Consider the following 17,438-nt stretch of genomic DNA (forward strand, 5'->3'; position numbering starts at 1 on the left):
GGGATCAAGAAAGTAGAAGAATTGAACACCCGACTGCAGAAGAAATAGAAGAAATCGACTCTAAGTGGAACTTTATGAAAATAATAGAGGAATTTAAACAGGAGGTGAAAATCTGCCATAAAGAAATGGAAGAGAAGTATAACAAAAAGTTTGAAGAAATTTGTAAATCCGTAAATGAAACCCTGGGAAACCAAGAAAAAACAATCAAACAGATAATGGAAACAGTTCAAGATTTGAAAGCTGAAATGGAGGCAATGAAGAAAACACAAACCGAGGGCTGGCTGGCTATGGAAAATCTAGGTAAACAAACAGAGACTTCAGAAACAAGCATAACCAACAGAATACAAGAGATAGAAGAACGAATCTCAGACTCTGAAGACACCATAGAGAAAATAAATGCTCTGACCAAAGAAAACAGCAAATCCAACAAATTCTCATCACAAAACATTCAGGAAATGTGGGACACAATAAAAAAAACAAATCTAAGAATAATAGGGGTAGGAGAAGGAGAAGAATTTCAGTTCAAAGGCCCAGAAAATATATTCAACAAAATTATAGAAGAAAACTTCCCCAACCTAAAGAACAATATCCCTATGAAGGTTCAAGAAGCATACAGAACACCGAATAGACTGGATCAAAAAAAAAAAATTCCCTCACCATATAATAACCAAAACACGAAACATTCAGATTAAAAAAAGAATATTGGGAGCTGCAAAGGAAAAAGGTTAAGTAACTTATAAAGGTAAACCTATCAGACTTACACCGGACTTCTCTATGGAAACCATGAAAGCCAGAAGGTCCTGGATAGAGGTGCTGCAGAAACTAAGAGACCATGGATACAAGCTCAGACGACTATACCCAGCCAAGCTTTCATTCACTATCAACGGAGAAAACAAAATATTCCAGGATAAAAACAAATTTAAACAATACGTAGCACAAATCCAGCATTACAGAAAGTATTAGAAGGAAAATCACAACCCAAGGAATCCAACATTGCCAATACTGCCTACAATAATGCAGACATCTAGCAACCCTTCACAAGCACAACTCAAAGAAGGAAAACACATACACTCTACTACCTCCCCCCCAAAATAACCGGAGTCAACAACCACTGGTCACTAATATCACTTAATATCAATTGACTCAATTCACCTATAAAAAGGCACAGACTTAGAGATTGGATACAAAAACAGGATCCAACATTCTGCTGTTTACAAGAAACACACCTCAACCACAAAGACAGACACCTACTCAGAGTAAAGGGTTGGGAAAAGGTTTTCCAAGCAAATGGACCTAAGAAACAAGCAGTTGTGGCCATCCTAATATCTAACAAAATTAACTTCAAACTAAAATCAATCAGAAGTCATCAATACATACATACAATCAATACATACTCGGTAACAAAGCAAACTTCCACAGATACAAAAAAATATTAGTAACCACCTGTGTCTTGTCAGATCACCATGGATTAAAGTTAGAAATCAACAACAATGCTACCCCAGGAAGGCAACAAATTCATGGAAGCTAAACAGTCAACTACTGAATCACCCCTGGGTCAAGGAAGAAATAAAGAAAGAAATTAAAGTCTTCCTTGCATTTAATGAAAATAAAGAAACAACATACTCAAACCTATGGGACACTATGAAAGCAGGGCTAAGAGGAAAGTTCACAGCACTAAGTGCCCAATTAAAGAAAATGGAGAAAGCACACATTGGAGACTTAACAGCACACCTGAAAGCTCTAGACAAAAAAGAAGCAGATTCACCCAGAAGGAGTAGAAGACTGGAAATAATCAGACTGAGGGGTGAAATCAACAAAATAGAAACACAGAAAACAATCCAAAGAATCAATTAAACAAAAAGCTGGTTCTTGGAGAAAATCAACAAGATCAACAAACCCCCTATCCAACTAACCAAATGGCAGAGGGAGAACATGCAAACTAATAAGATCAGAAATGAAAAGGAGGACATAACCACAGACACAGAGGAAATTCAGAGAATCATTAGATATTACTACAAAAGCCTGTATGCCACAAAATTGGAAAATGTAAAAGAAATGGACATTTTTTAAGATAAGTACCATATACCAAAGTTGAACCAAGAACAGGTGAACAATCTAAATAGACCTGTTAGTCGTGAAGAATTAGAAGCTGTTATCAACAATCTTCCTACCAAAAAAAGTCCAGGACCAGATGGTTTCAAAGAAGAATTCTACCAGAACTTCCAAGAAGAGCTAATCCCTATACTCCTTAATGTATTTCACAATATAGAAACAGAAGAGTCATTGCCAAACTCTTTTTATGAAGCTACAGTTACTCTGATACAAAAACCACACAAAGACACAACCAAGAAAGTGAATTAGAGGCCAATCTCACTCATGAACATCGACGCAAAAATTCTAAATAAAATATTGGCAAACCGAATCCAAGAACACATTAGAAAAATTATCCATTATGATCAAGTGAGCTTCATCCCAGAGATGCAGGGCTGGTTCAACATATGCAAATCTATCAATGTAATCCATCATATAAATAAACTGAAAGAAAAAAAACCATATGATCATTTCATTGGATGCTGAAAAAGCATTTGACAAAATTCAACACCCCTTTATGATAAAGGTGTTGGAGCGATTGGGGATACAAGGATCATACCTAAATATAATAAAAGCTATTTACAGCAAGCCAACAGCTAACATCAAATTGAATGGAGAGAAACTCAAAGCCATTCCACCAAAATCAGGAACACGGCAAGGATTTCCACTCTCTCCATACCTCTTCAATATAGTGCTTGAAGTTCTAGCAATAGCAATAAGACAACATAAGGGGATCAAGGGGATTCGAACTGGAAAGGATGAAGTTAAACTTTCGTTATTTGCAGATGATATGATACTGTACATAAGCGACCCCAAAAGCTCTACCAAAGAACTCCTACATCTGATAAACACATTTACTAATGTGGCAGGATACAATATCAACTCCAAAAAATCGGTTGCCCTCCTATACACAAAGGATAAAGAAGCAGAGAGGGACATCAGAGAAACATCACCTTTCACGATAGCCACAAATAGCATAAAATATCTTGGGGTAACTCTAACCAAGGAAGTGAAAGACCTACTTGACAAGAACTTTAAGTCTTTGAAGGAAGAAATTGAGGAAGATACCAGAAAATGGAAAGATCTCCCTTGCTCTTGGATTGGGAGGATCAACATAGTAAAAATGGCAATTCTACCAAAAGCAATCTATAGATTTAATGCATCAAAATCCCATCAAACTTCTTCATAGACCTTGAGAGAACAATAATCAACTTTATATGGCAAAACAAAAAACCCAGGATAGCCAAAACAATCTTATACAATAAAGGAACTTCTGGAGGCATTACCATCCTGACTTCAAACTCTATTACAGAGCTACAGTATTGAAAACAGCTTGGTATTGGCATAAGAACAGAGAAGTTGACCTATGGAATCGAATAGAAGACGCAGATATTAACCCACAAACCTATGAACACCTGATTTTCGACAAGGGAGCTAAAGGTATATAATGGAAGAAGGAAAGCATCTTTAACAAATGGTGCTGATATAACTGGATGTCAACCTGTAGAAAAATGAAAGTAGATCCTTATCTATCACCATGCACAAAACTCAAGTCCAAATGGATTAAAGACATCAACACTAATCTGACCACTTTGAACCTGATAGAAGAGAAAGTGGGAAGTAGTCTAGAAGACATAGAGACAGGAGACCACTTCCTAAGTAGACCCCCAGTAGCACAGACAATAAGAGAATCAATGAATAAATGGGACCTCCTGAAACTGAGAAGCTTCTGTAAAGCAAAGGACACTGTCAGTAAGACAAAAAGGCTACCTCCGGACTGGGAGAAGATCTTCACAAACCCCTCATCAGACAAAGGTCTGATCTCCAAAATATACAAAGAATTCAAGAAACTAGACACTAAAACTAATTAACCCAATTAAAAAATGGGGTACTGAACTGAACAGAGAATTCACAACAGATGAACTTCGAATGGCCAGAAGACACTTAAGGTCATGCTCAACCTCCTTAGCGATCAGGGAAATGCAAATCAAAACAACTTTGAGATACCATCTTACACCTGTCAGAATAGCTAAACTCGAAAACACCAATGATAGCCTATGCTGGAAAGGATGTGGAGTGAGGGGGACACTCATCTATTGTTGGTGGGAATTCAAACTTGTGCCGCCACTGTGGAAATCAGTGTGGCGGTTTCTCAGGAAACTGGGAGTCAACCTCCCTCAGGACCCAGCAATTCCACTCTTGGGAATGTACCCAAGAGAGGCCCTGTCATACTACAAAAGCATTTGTTCAATTATGTTCATAGCTGCACTATTTGTAATAGCCAGAACCTGGAAACAACCTAGGTGCCCCTCAATAGAAGAATGGTTAAAGAAGGTGTGGAATATATACACATTAGAGTTTTACTCAGAGGTAAAAAACAATGATATCTTGAAATTTTCATGCAAATGGGTGGAAATAGAAAACGCTTTACTGAGTGAGGTAACCCAGACACAAAAAGAGGAATATGGTATGTACTCACTCATAAGTGGATTCTAGCCTTAATTAAAGGTCTTTGAGCCTATAATTTGTGACCCTAGAGAAGCTAAATAAGAAGGTGAACCTGAAGAAAATCATATAGTTTTCCTCCTGGATATTGGAAGTAGACAAGATTGCCAGGCAACCTTGGGTGCACGGGGTGGGGGAGGAGGGTGGAAGTAAGGGGAGATGATTAGAGAGAAGGGAGAGGGGGAGGATTGGGGATGGCTTGGGAGAATGGGATGGGGGGAGGGAGGAAGGATGGATATGGGAGCAGGGAGGTATATATCTCAACTAAGGAAGCCATTTTAGGGTTTGCAAGAGACTTGATTCTGGAGGGGTTTCCAGGCCCAAGGAGAGGTTCCCAGATTGTTCCCTGGACAGCAGAGGAGAGGGTGCCTGAACTGGCCTTGACCCATAACCATACTGATGAATATTTTGCATATCAACATAGAACCTTCATCTGACGATGGATGGAGATAGAGACAGAGACACACTGGAACACTGGACTTAACTCCCAATGAGAGTCCAAATGAGAAGCAGATGGAGGGAGAACGTGAGCAAGGAAGGCAGGATCAGAGGAAACCTTCATCCAACAATGGATGGAGATAGAGACGGAGACCCACATTGGAGCACTGGACTGAGCCCCCAAGGTCCAAATGAGGAGCAGAAGGAGGGAGAACATGAAAAAGGAAGTCAGAACCGAGAGGGGTGCGTTCACCCACTGATACAAGAGGACTGATCTAATGAGAGCTCACCAAGGCCAGCTGGACTGGGACTGAACGAGCATGTGATCAAACCGGATTCTCTGAATGTGGCTGACATGGGGGCTGACTGAGAAGCCATTGACAATGGCACTGGGTCATGTTTCGTCTGCATGTACTGGCTTTTTGGGATCCTAGTCTGTTTGGATGCTCACCTTCCTAGGCCTGGAGGGAGGAAAGAGGAACTTGAACTTCCCACAGGGCAGGAAACCCTGACTGCTCTTAGGACTGGAGAGGGAGGAGGAGAGGGAGTTGGGGAATGGGAGGGTATTGGGAGGAGGGGAGGAAGTGGAAATTTTTATAAATAAATGAATAAATAATAAAAAAGAAACAAGATGTGAGGAAACAAACCACGAGCCTCATCGTAAAATATAAAATAATAGAAATGGGTTAATATAAGAACTAGCTAGGAATATGCCTGAGCCATTGGCCAAACAATGTTGTAATTAATATAATTTTTGTGTGATTATTTAGGTCTGGGTGACTGGGAAAGCAAAGGCAGGCTCCATTTACAGGAGCCCCCATTATCCCATTGGCAGTGGCACTATTAGAAGGAGTGGCTTTGTTGGAGTAGGTGTGGCCTTATTGGAGGAAGAGTGTCACAGTCCTTGTCTTCTGCCTTCTGATCTGAATTGTAGACCTCTCAACTTTTTCTCTAGCACCATGTCTGCCTGCAAATCAGCATGCTTCCCCCTACAATTTCAATGAAATAAACCCTCTGAAACTTCATGTGAGACCCAGTGAAATGTTCTCCTTTGTAAGAGTTGCCATAGTCATAGTTTCTTTTCACAATAAGAAACTCTAAGACAGATACTCAAAAGCAGCCACACAGGAAATGTCTCCACATAACTGCAGTGGTTCGCACATTACTGCATATGTGGAGTTCACCTTCTTTCTTCTCTTTCAAAGCCCATGTACTCTTTATTGCATTACATTTCCCAGTGTACATAGAAGGTAAGCCTGATAACACTCCAGGTAAATTCATATTTTTAAAAACTGCTTTCTCATAGGTCCATATGCAGAATCCACCTTCTCACAAGTCTTTTCCAGGCTATACACTCTAGCTTCTCCTGAAAACCACAAACTCATATGTCGTTAGGGCTGAATTGCATATAATTATCAGGGAAGGAGGCTGTATATGCAGAAGGAAGGATACCTCCTTCTATGATGGAATATCAACAGTCACCAAACCTGGGGATGGTCATCCTTTTTAAGCAGGTACCACTGATCATAGTAAGGTGACAATTAAGTAAAAATAGTTGAATAAAAGCTGTTAAAAACATAATGTAATAAATTAATATTTCCTAGGTACAATCTGTTAAACAGTTTAAACCAGAAAACACAAGGAAGCCTTTATAAACAACATGGCATTGCTACTATAACTATGCTTTTGGTTTTTAATGGATAGTCAATATAAAGAAACAGCAAACACATAACAAAACATCATCAAATTGATGTGTACAGCATCCAGGACAACACTACTAAGAAATCTTTCTTAAAACTATGATGCTCCAGCTTACTACAGAGAGATCTTTACAGTCTCTCTATCCTCTCTCCATGGATGAGCACACCATTAGCTGTTTTTACCACAGATGTGTGACCAATAACAACATATACAAAACGTAAGTAAACGTTTAAATCCTAGCACAGTAATTTCTAACAGCCTGGTTAGCATACTACTCATCGTTGGGGTATTTTACAGTCAGCCTTCCTGTAGCTAAATTCTGCTTTGTGTGATTTTCTATCTCCTAGGCATTGGTAAATCCTTCATACCACCAATTTTGTTCTTCTGCAACACAGCTTAGTAATGGAGTGTTACCCAGATAATTCCAAATGAATCTTACACTTAATTGTCAAATGGGAAGTGCAGAACTTCTAAAAGATACTTGAGAAACTAGACCTCTCCGAGTTTGGCAACCTACGTATGTCTTGGGAGATTTCTCTAAGGTCCTGATGTATAAAGCAAAAATAGAGCTCCTTCCCAAAAACCATAACTATACTTGCGACAACTGGTAAAAGTCTGGGGACAGGGCCATTGGGAAGGGGTTTGTTTCTTCAGATCCTGAGAACCCAACTCTTTCCACACATGTGGGTATGGTTATCAGTCCTTCAGTGTTAACTTTGTTTATAATGCTCTTGAACTACCCTGTGTTCCTCTTGTACAACAATGTCTGATTAGCCTTCTTCTGAAAGTGTACACTTCCTTTTAAAATTGGATAGGTCCATCGGTTTACGTTTACAAGAGCCTTGCTACGTCATTTGGCACAGATTTCCAGCCAATCTGGGACAGATCTGTGTTTAGGTAGGAAGCCAGGGCTGTGAACCACGGTTCTGTCACTCAGGTCTCACTAGCCAATCAGAACCTCGAGTGGACCCGCCTGTCAGATAGGGTTCTTCCGGGGCCAGGCTTCGGCTCTGTGCCTCTGCTGAGGAAGTCGAATGTCGTCCTCGCTGCACTGGTTGGTTCTGCTGTGAAGAGACCGTGGACTCACTTGGCAGCCGCGCCATGGTAAACAAGAGACTGCGGTCCCCAGACGGGGAGGTGTGGCCGGCCGTGGTGAGCAAGGGGCTGCGGTCCCCAGACTGGGATGAGTGTCAGACTGAGCCTGGGGAAACGGTGTGGTGGGGCCTCCCCAGCCTGAGTGGGAGTCAGCGGGCAGACACAGAGTTCCGCATGTTACTGCATGTCCTTTCTGTCCCTGCCTGGTAATCCTTGCAACTCCCTGGGCCAGGGCGGCAGCTTCTGAATAACTTCACTCCTTGAGCTGCGTCTGGCAGATCACTGGGCGTGTGGCTGCGCTTACAAATATCCTTGTTTTGGACGTCACTGTGAAATGCCGGCACCTGTGGTCCTTGAATTGTCACTATGGAGGGCAGATTTGCCAAATTCAGAGAACCCTAGTCTCCCTAGTATCTTCCAGATGTTCCCACTTTTAGCATTTACGTTTAGGATCTGGCTGGAGTTGATTCTGTAGAGCTTGTAAAACGGTGTCTCCTGTTGAGGATAGCACTCCACTGCTAAACTGTGATGTAGAAGAGTAGAACTGATAATAATAGAATTGATGGTATAAGGATATACCAATTCTTAGGTTACTTTGAGTCACACAAAGTAGAATTTAGGTAGGGCACTGTTGCCTACCAAAGTCTCCAAAGATAAGTAGTTGCTAACCTTCCTGCCTGCTAGAGATTAGAATGATAAAATGCAAGTGTCTGTTTACCAGGATTAACTGGCCATTGAACTATATTCCCATAACAAAGGAGACAACCCTAATTTACAACCAGCCAAAAGCTCATCTCCCATCAAAGAATGGCCTCTAAGGTGCTGCTCAGGGGCCTTTACAGAGTCACAAACAACATTAAGTCCTGATGTGCCATAAAGGTATATTAATTCTAGAACAGCTGCATCTCCAGTCTTTGAAAAGTGGTTTTGAGCCAAGATATCCTATGTAGATTGAGGTGGACTTGAACCCTGACTAACCACCCTAAATTCTTGGATTACAGGTCTGCAGCACCACAGTTCTAAAATTACCAGTGTGAGTCACAAAGTGGACTGTTCATTGCAGTAACAGGAAAAGGATTTGCTTGTGGAGCAGGGCTACTCCCTTCAGACTAGACCTGGAGGAACTGTGTACTGTGTTACACAGTACTGTGTAGGGGGAAAGATTAAGCAATAGCTAGATCAATGACTGAAGCACACTGCACATGTTCCCATCATAAAGAAGGACTTGATGGGACATGGTGAGTGACTTACTGTGTAATTTCCCAGTGTTGGGTCTGGGGGGCGGGGGGTCAAACAAAGATGAGAAGACCACCAAGTCTAATAAACCAGAAGCAAACTTTATTCCAGAAACCAGATCCCAGGAAAACCAGAAGCAAACTTAAAAATAAAAAAATAAAAATAAAACACTGCGGGGCACAGAAGCTCATCAGTTAGCTGAGAACACAGCCAGGGATGGTGTTTGCTAGGCTGTGGCAAAAGGCCGGTTTCTGAACCCACTTTTTATAGTAGGGGCACCAGGCATTATCCCTGAACAAAAGAATTTTTACAACCATGCCCTGACCCTTGGGTTGGTCAGCGGAAACCCTAAAGAGGGGAGTGAGTGCTAATGTCAATGGGTAATTAGGCAGCCACCATAAAATATGTTTCAGGGGAGATTACAACGAAAGTCACTAATTGTGAGAAAACAGATATCTTTAGCAATTAGTCAGAAAAGGGGCTGCTAGTAATACTAGAAGGTTAATAAATTAGAGTTAACTGGTTCTTAGACTGAGAACTTAGGAGATAGCAGAAAGCTTTTCACATTATTTCAAGGTAAAACTCAGATACTGACTGCCATACTTTACAACATCCATTATCAGAGCTCATCAATTAAACCATTGTATTTATCCACTGTCTCCTGGTACCTCCGGGTGTAAACTGGAGTCTTATGCCTCTCCCATGGGGGCACCAGTTTTTCATGATGGAGACAGTGTCTAACCAAAAGGTCACATATCTCTGTCTCCTAAAGGTTAACTTAGTTCATGTCTATTATCAGGGATGGCCAGGACACTGCTCTCAATTTGTAGAGAGACACTCTGGCCTTGTAAATAAAACAGCCAGTTGTAAAATGACCTACGCTTCCCAAACATCTGAGAAAATAGCTCACTGTGAATGAATGATCCTTGATCTGCTGAGAAAGCTGCTGATAGTCTGTTCTTATTCTCCTAGACTTATAACTATATCTTTATTTCTACATTCTTATTTTTGGAATCTACATTTTTATTTTCTTATTCCTGGACTCTTCACCAGCATGTATGAATTCCTTCCATGTAAATGAAGATAGAATTAATGAGTTTGTATAGTTTAGGGAGGATAGCTTGAGCTACTAAGTATTCAGTTTCCAGTAATGGAACTCTTCTATTGCAGATATATGCAATCCTGGTTGACTCAGTTAAGTCAGCTCAGAGGTTTGAAGCATATAGACCATTGGCTGTAAATCTTTGTCAGCTTAAAGCACGCTCAGCAACTAAGAATTTAAAGGGGACAAAATCATACAATGTCTTATTAATGGCATTCTCTGTACCAGGGAAGCACTTACTTTGTTTCAAAGTCAGTATAGCCGTGTGTTTTTCCAATTATTTTTAATCATTTTAAAAAGTCAATTATTGATATTATTTTTTAGGTTTCATTTTCTCTAATCTCTATTTGTTTCTATTTTCCAATGTTTCCCGGTCATTAAGAATATCATTCCATTTTTTTCTTAAGTGCTCTTTATTTATTTATATCAGTTTAGAGTGGGGGATCAAATGACCCTATCACAAGAGTGGCCTAAGACCATTGGAAAAGACAGATATTTATATTACAGTTCATAACAGTAGCAAAATTATAGTTATGAAGTAGCGGTGAAAATAACAGGAGCTGTTTTACAGAGTCAGAGTCTTAGGAAGGTTGAGAATTACGGGTTTAGATGAATGTCACCTGTAGCTCAGGCTTGCTTCTCCCTGTGTAACTGAGAACTGCTTTGACACCTAATCCTGCCTCTGCTGCCTAGGGCTGGGAAGACTGTCCTGCAACTCCTTTCAGGCTGGGTCTTGACTAGTCAGTGAAAAGGAAAATTAAACCAGTGAATTAGTGTCCTCCAACTTCTTTAGATTTTTTATTGTGAATTTACAAATGAAGTGGGACCTGTGTAAGAATTGAGTTAACTGACCAACTGTAAAGCAGGTATTGTCACAGCACAGAAAGGGATTGGCAAGAAGGTGAAAGCTTCCCTGCTTTGACAGTAGTTGACATTAGCAATGAGTAGTAAAGTGATAAATTTTAGGTGATCAAAAACTGTCCTGACTGGCCATATCTGGGGTTCACAGACCAGGCAGTTAAGAATCCAGATAAAGAACTGAGCTTTCATGAAACCAAATTACTGTAGTTACACTAGTTCTTCCAAAATAGAAGAACTGAATAAAATTGTGTGGCCCTGCCTAATATGAATATGTTTTCCAAGTTTAAGATGTGCAGCCTGGGAGAAATGGCTGGAGTAGGACCTGGTGAGCTCTAATGCCTATTCACAGTCTCTGGAGCACATGGCCATAAAGTTTGTTTCAACTTTTTAATATAACATTTGGGAATTCTAATTACATCATTTTCACTGCCTCTTTCCTCTGTCTAAGTCCTCCCTTAGGCCCTTCATTGTTTTCTAATCCGTGACCTCCTTTTGCTTTCACAACAGTAGCTGTTTGAATGTGACCTGTGTTTGACTACACTGGACATTGATTGTGTAATGGAGTGTGCACAATGAACCCTGTGCCTTGTAAGAGCAACAGAATGTGCTCGGGGAAAATGGAAGATTCTACTAAACTACAATTTCCCAGACTAGGGCCCTGTCTGACCCTAGGGTGGAAGGAGTGAACTGGGAAGGCCTGGGCTGTCTGAGTCATTTAATAACAGTTTACCCAATAGTGTAACTGCCAATTTTGGGAGGCCCAACTAGGTGGTTCTAGCTTATGAGGGACCCTGAGGAGGTTTAGCAGTAAGGAGTACCTATGAGAAGTAGCTTACAGGTTCTTTCTTGAATTTGCCTCTGATTCGGCTATAGGAAGCTGTAAAGACCACAAGCTATGCCATGGTGAGTGTACAGGTTGGAACTGGGAAGGATCATGAACCATATTGGTTCTGTTGGTCCCTGTGTTGACCTGGGTAGTGTCCCTTAGTCTCTGTGACTCACTGAGTGTGGATTCCCTGGGGAGGAAAAGGCTCCAACCACCCTGGTATGGGAGGCTATGATGCTTGTAATATCACTTGTACACACACAGGCATTACTTTTGGTGTACAGTGGAAAGACAGATTGGAAAGCTGAAGGCCTGGTTTCTAGAAATTCTGAATGTTGCATTCCATGTGCAGGTTTGTCTTATAAATGTTACAAAGAGTTTAGAAAATGGTAGAAAGGAGATAATGGGCATCATTCTTCAGCGATACATGTTTAGAATGCTGTTAACTGTCTGCTACTGTCAGCCACCATAGTGTGGATTAGTGAAATCCAGTTCAAGGGGATAAAAGGAATTTCTGGGCTGCAGAGATATCTCAGGTTTGCATGGTGTTGGGCAATGTCACATCTTGTGCCATAATCCATATGGCAGGAAGCATACATAAAATTATTCTTCTACATTACATTTTGATTGAACTTCACTACGGCTCAGTTTGCCTGAAACCACAAAGGAACAGGAGGTACTATAGAGCCATAATAAGTTCTAGAGGAGATCACGTTCGTTTGCAAAGTGAATTCTAGAGCGAGGAGCCTTTCTCGAAGAACTATCAGTAGCTAGAGAGTCAGAAGCATAACAGTTTAAGGGTCACTTTGAGTTAATTTTGTGGGAGTTGTGAAGTCTGTATTTATTAAATTTCTGTACACATAGAATCATAGTTAGATAGGTAGCCTTGGTTAAAATCACAATTTTTCTGGCTGAATTTCCTTTGGTATTTGGATTAAAAGTTGACTATATTTACCTGATTTTGATTTTGCCTTTTTCTATTGCCTTTTTTCTTTCACAAATATTGTATGCATTCTTGATTATTGTGGTAAATATAGAAGTCACATTATGTCAGTATGTGTACTGTTTTTTTTTATAATCCCATATAGCATTCTGAAAGTATTTCAACTTTGCATGTGACTCTGAAATTAGCTTTTCTGTTATAAATTTTGGGTCATTGTCTTTGGATTGTATTCAGTTTGTGGTGCAAATTGACTGTATACAACATCTTAACATTGTGTTTCCAAGGATGATTTATTTACTGTATTTATTTCACTTTTGTTGTTGTTAATTGTAAAAGACTTTTAGACTCTTAGATAAAAAGTATTATGAAGCTTGGTAGATGGTTCATCACATGTTCTTCTTGGGGATGACCTGAGTTCCAATGCTAACACCCAAGTCAGGAGGCTTATAACAACATACTACTCAAGGTCCAGTGTAACATGAAGGGCCTGCTTGTTGGGGTTTCTGTCCTGCCTAGGTACCTCACAGCCAGCAAGTCCCAAAGAAAATCACATGGAGTCTACATTAGGTTGTAAACTGATTGGCCCATTCGGTCAGGCTACTTATTAGCTAACGCTCACATCTTGATTAACCCATTTTTCTTATCTATTTCAGCCAAGTGTCTTAGTACCTTTTTCAGCTGGGCAAGTTACATGCTGCCTCTTCAGTGGTCTGCACAGGAATAAAGGAATGGACTTCCTCCTTCCTAGCCTTCACCTGTTCTCATCACCCCGCCTATACTTCCTGTCTGGTTGACCCGCCTATACTTCCTACTTGGCCAATCAGCGTTTTATTAAAATACATGATTGACAGAATACAGACAATTCTCCCACACCAGTCCAGGGGATTTGGTGTTTCTGATTTTAAAGAAACTTACAATGTTTCTTTAAAAATCAGTTATCTTGCCTCTGGTTTAGCAAAGTTTCCTATCTTCACTCTGATGCAGACTTACATTTGTAATATAGGTTACAGACTCTTTATTTGATGGACAAAATCATCAATCAGGAAAGTGATTCTAACTTTTGTGAACATAGTTAGTATAACAAAAGTTGTATTTTTATTATTCTGCCGGTCATCATCACAAAGTTCACACTCTAAATTGCTAACTGTGTTCCTAAGCCTATTTCCCCAAAACTGCTCAACTGTGTCACATACCTTAGCTAAAGTTCAGGCTCTAACAAAAGTGTCTGATTAAAAAGACATGATCCTGGAAGGAGATGCTCTAGTCACTGGGCCAATATAGATGATGTCTCTCCAGATGTGCAGAGCAGAGCATTGCTCTTGATGTCTGCCTATTTACTCTGGACATCATAGGGTTCCTGGGCTCTATCTAGTTATTTGGAGTAAGTGGTTGTCAGGTACAGCCTTGGGGGTTGTAGGGTTCCTGATTAAGCTACTTTTATATATCTAAAAGGCTTTAAAAAAAAATTGTGCTCATTCTCTCCCCTGGTCCTTGAGGCATACATAGTGCTGATGGGGACCACATATAAGAATCATCAACACTTTTACAGCAGTTTGCAAATTCGGGCCACAGCAGGAAAAGGAGAAAGCATACATTACATATTCCAACTACTAATAGACAAATAAATTCAAGAAAGTGAATTTCAGGGACTAAAACATACAGCTATTAAGTAAAATGATCAAAACTATGTAGGTCACAGGATATTGTTGTGATTCCTCTAGCATATGTGTATTTTCCCAAGTTTATATTTCTCCAGGTTTGGTATGCACCAGGTTGAAAACACATTTAGAAATTAAATGTAATCATTTTCAAAGGAAAATGTTGTAAAGGGGGTTGGAGCTCTAAGACTCTGAGCTAAGGCAACCATAGTACAGCATCATCCTAACTCAATCAGTGTCAAGTAAGAACATGGGGGTCATGGCTGTGGGCCAGGTAATATTTCTTTTATTAATGAAAAGAGCAACTAAGAGTCCAGTAAGCTTCATAATTAGATTCCAGTGTTGTTTCTTAGGGATTATTTTGTATGTTAATATGAAAAAACAAACCATGAATATAAAGCATTCAGAAGTTTGTTGAGTCTCCAGAGGCATCCACCTCTGGTCTATGACCAATGTATATAGATCCCCTCTTTTGGCAAAAATGGCAATGGCATTATGGGGCAGAACCAAGAATACGATATACAATAAATGTAGCCTGAGGTGTCATCATGGGGATGAAACATTTCCTGAAGAAGTTTCTTTAATCATGGCTTACACAGATGTGTCTGATGGAATCGTACTCCTGGTTTGTTCCTTCTGTGGTGATAGTAGTCTCTGGAGTTTATTGTCATAGTTCCTTCTAAAATGAAGTTTATTAAACAAGCCCAAAATAATCACAAGAAATTTATATGCCCAAAAAGCACTTTGGGAACCGGTGTAAGTTCAGGCTGGCATATCAACTGACTAGGAACTAATGTTCCATATTCTTTTTTTTTTTTCTTTTTCTTTTTAATTTTTTTTTAACTTTATTTTTTTTTTATTAAATTATAAAAGTTTCCATTTCAGCCCCTCCTCCCAACACCCTCCCACTCCCCCCACTCCCTCTCCTCCTCCCTCTCCATCCCCTAGAGCAGTCAGGGTTTCCTGCCCTGTGGGAAGTTCAAGTTCCTCCCCCCTCCCTCCAGGTCCAGGAAAGGTGAGAGTCCAAACAGACTGGAGCGCCAAAATCCAGTATATGCAGAGGAAGCAAGTCCCAGTGTCATTGTCAATGGCTTTTCAAAAAGGCTCCAGGCCAGCCACATTCAGAGAATCTGGTTGGATCACGTCCTCGTTCAGTCCCAGTCCAACAGGCCTTGGTGAACTCTCATTATATCAGTTCCCTTGTATCAGTGGGTGCTCGCATCCCTCGCAGTCCTGATTACTTTTTTAATTTTCTTCATCTTTCTGTTCCTCATTTGGACCGTGGAGTGCTCAGTTCGGTGTTCCAATATGGGTCTCCATCTGTATCGCTATCCAACGTCGGATGAAGGTTTCCTCTGCCCTTGCCTTCTTTGCTCACGTTCTCTTTCCTTCTGCCTCTTATTTGGACCTAGGGAGCTAGGTCCAGTGTTCCAACGTGGTTCTCCGCCTCCATCTCCATCCATCGCCAGATGAGGGTTCTATGGTGACATGCAAAATATTCATCAGTATGGTTGTGGGCCAAGGCCGGTTCAGGCACCCTCTCCTCTGTCCAGAGAACCATCTGGGGATCTCTCCTTGGACCGGGGATCCCCTTTATAATCGTCTCTTGTAAACCCTAAAATGATTCCCTTAGTTGAGGTATATACTTGCCTGATCCCATATCCATCCTTCCTCCCTCCCCCCATCCCAGTCCCCCGATCTTTCCCCAATCCTCCCCTACTCCCTTCTCTCTAACCCTCTCCCTTTCCGACAACCCTCCCACCCCCCCATGCACCCGAGGTTACCTGGGACTCTTGTCTATTTCCTACCTCCTGGCGGATAGCTAAATAATAGCTATCTTTAACAAATAGCATCTTTAACAAATGGTGTTCCATATTCTTAAGGAACCAATATGTGATGTTCCTGGCATGTATATCCATAGGAATTGGGAAGTCTATTGTTTTCTTATTGTGGAGTGATGCATGACATTACAGCTACAAAAATTCTTTCTCATTGAATGGTTCCAGTGTGCCATTGATAATTAGTGGAACCCATTGTTCTTATGGTTTCATAATTTTCCTTAAAAATACATCAGTAAATGTAGTTGTCAAGTTATAAATCTTCTGAGAATGGTGTATGAAAAATACCAGTGGATCAGTTAGGTTACTCCATTGTCTCTTCCACCACTTAAATTTGTTGTTTTTTGGCAGTGTACTGAACCTTGTATAGTGCTGGTCCAGTTGAACGTGGAGCCATTGATGGATGACATGGCAGTTTGAAGAGAGTTTGTCCCATATGCAAGAGGTGACATTAGTCAGTACATTATCCTGTTTGCATAAGTTCGTACACATCCCAGAGAGTCTTTTATGGGGGTTGAGACCTTTTGCATTTAAAATTGGTGGTAGTATATAGGTCATATCTGTGCAAAATATGACTGACTGTGTGCTATAGTATAATCAGAGTTCCGGGGAACACCATGCAGGCACAAAGTGTGTGGGTGTCTACATGGGTTCTCCTCAGGTGGTAGATACAAAGGGTTATGGCAGTGGATAGGTCAAAATCAGTGGAAATTTCTTAACTGTTGTGTCCACAATGCTGTAACTTCCAGTTTTCTGCCTTCCCTCTCAGGTGGTTATTCCACAAGACCATCTGACATTAGTAGGTAGGTAGGCCAGAAACACTGTGGTCCTGTTGTCCAGTTGTGCTTATAGTCCAAAAAGTGAATTTGAACATTTGAATCCATATGGTAGTGGTGTTGTATTTCAAGAGAGAAAATGCTTCCATGGTGTTTTCCTATCAGTGTCTCATGGGTTTGTTGTTGATATCTCCTCAGTCAAGTAACCTGGCTCCTCATTCTGGTCTGAATCTGGATAATTGTATACACTCTTATTTAAAACCCCTATAGTTTTATTGTAGTGGTAGACAAACACAGGATTTGTCTGCCGTATGTATGAGGGCAAAAGTGCTGAGAGGAATGTTTGCTGCCATGTCTGACATCTTGAA

General features: G+C 40.6%; 1 protein-coding gene across 1 annotated transcript in view; it reads left to right on the forward strand.

Annotated features, from left to right (window-relative positions):
• Positions 1–6,497: 6,497 nt before the first annotated feature.
• LOC125414941 (uncharacterized) overlaps positions 6,498–17,438 on the forward strand; it is a 46,114-nt gene continuing 35,173 nt past the window's right edge. The window contains exons 1-2 of the mRNA XM_085679378.2: positions 6,498–6,548; positions 7,720–7,887. Of these exons, the coding sequence (XP_085535504.2) occupies positions 6,498–6,548; positions 7,720–7,887 (219 nt within the window). The remainder of the gene's footprint in view (positions 6,549–7,719; positions 7,888–17,438) is intronic.

The sequence above is a fragment of the Myodes glareolus genome, chromosome 18 (genome assembly GCF_982192425.1).
Source record: "Myodes glareolus chromosome 18, mMyoGla1.1, whole genome shotgun sequence".
Lineage (NCBI taxonomy): Eukaryota > Metazoa > Chordata > Mammalia > Rodentia > Cricetidae > Myodes > Myodes glareolus.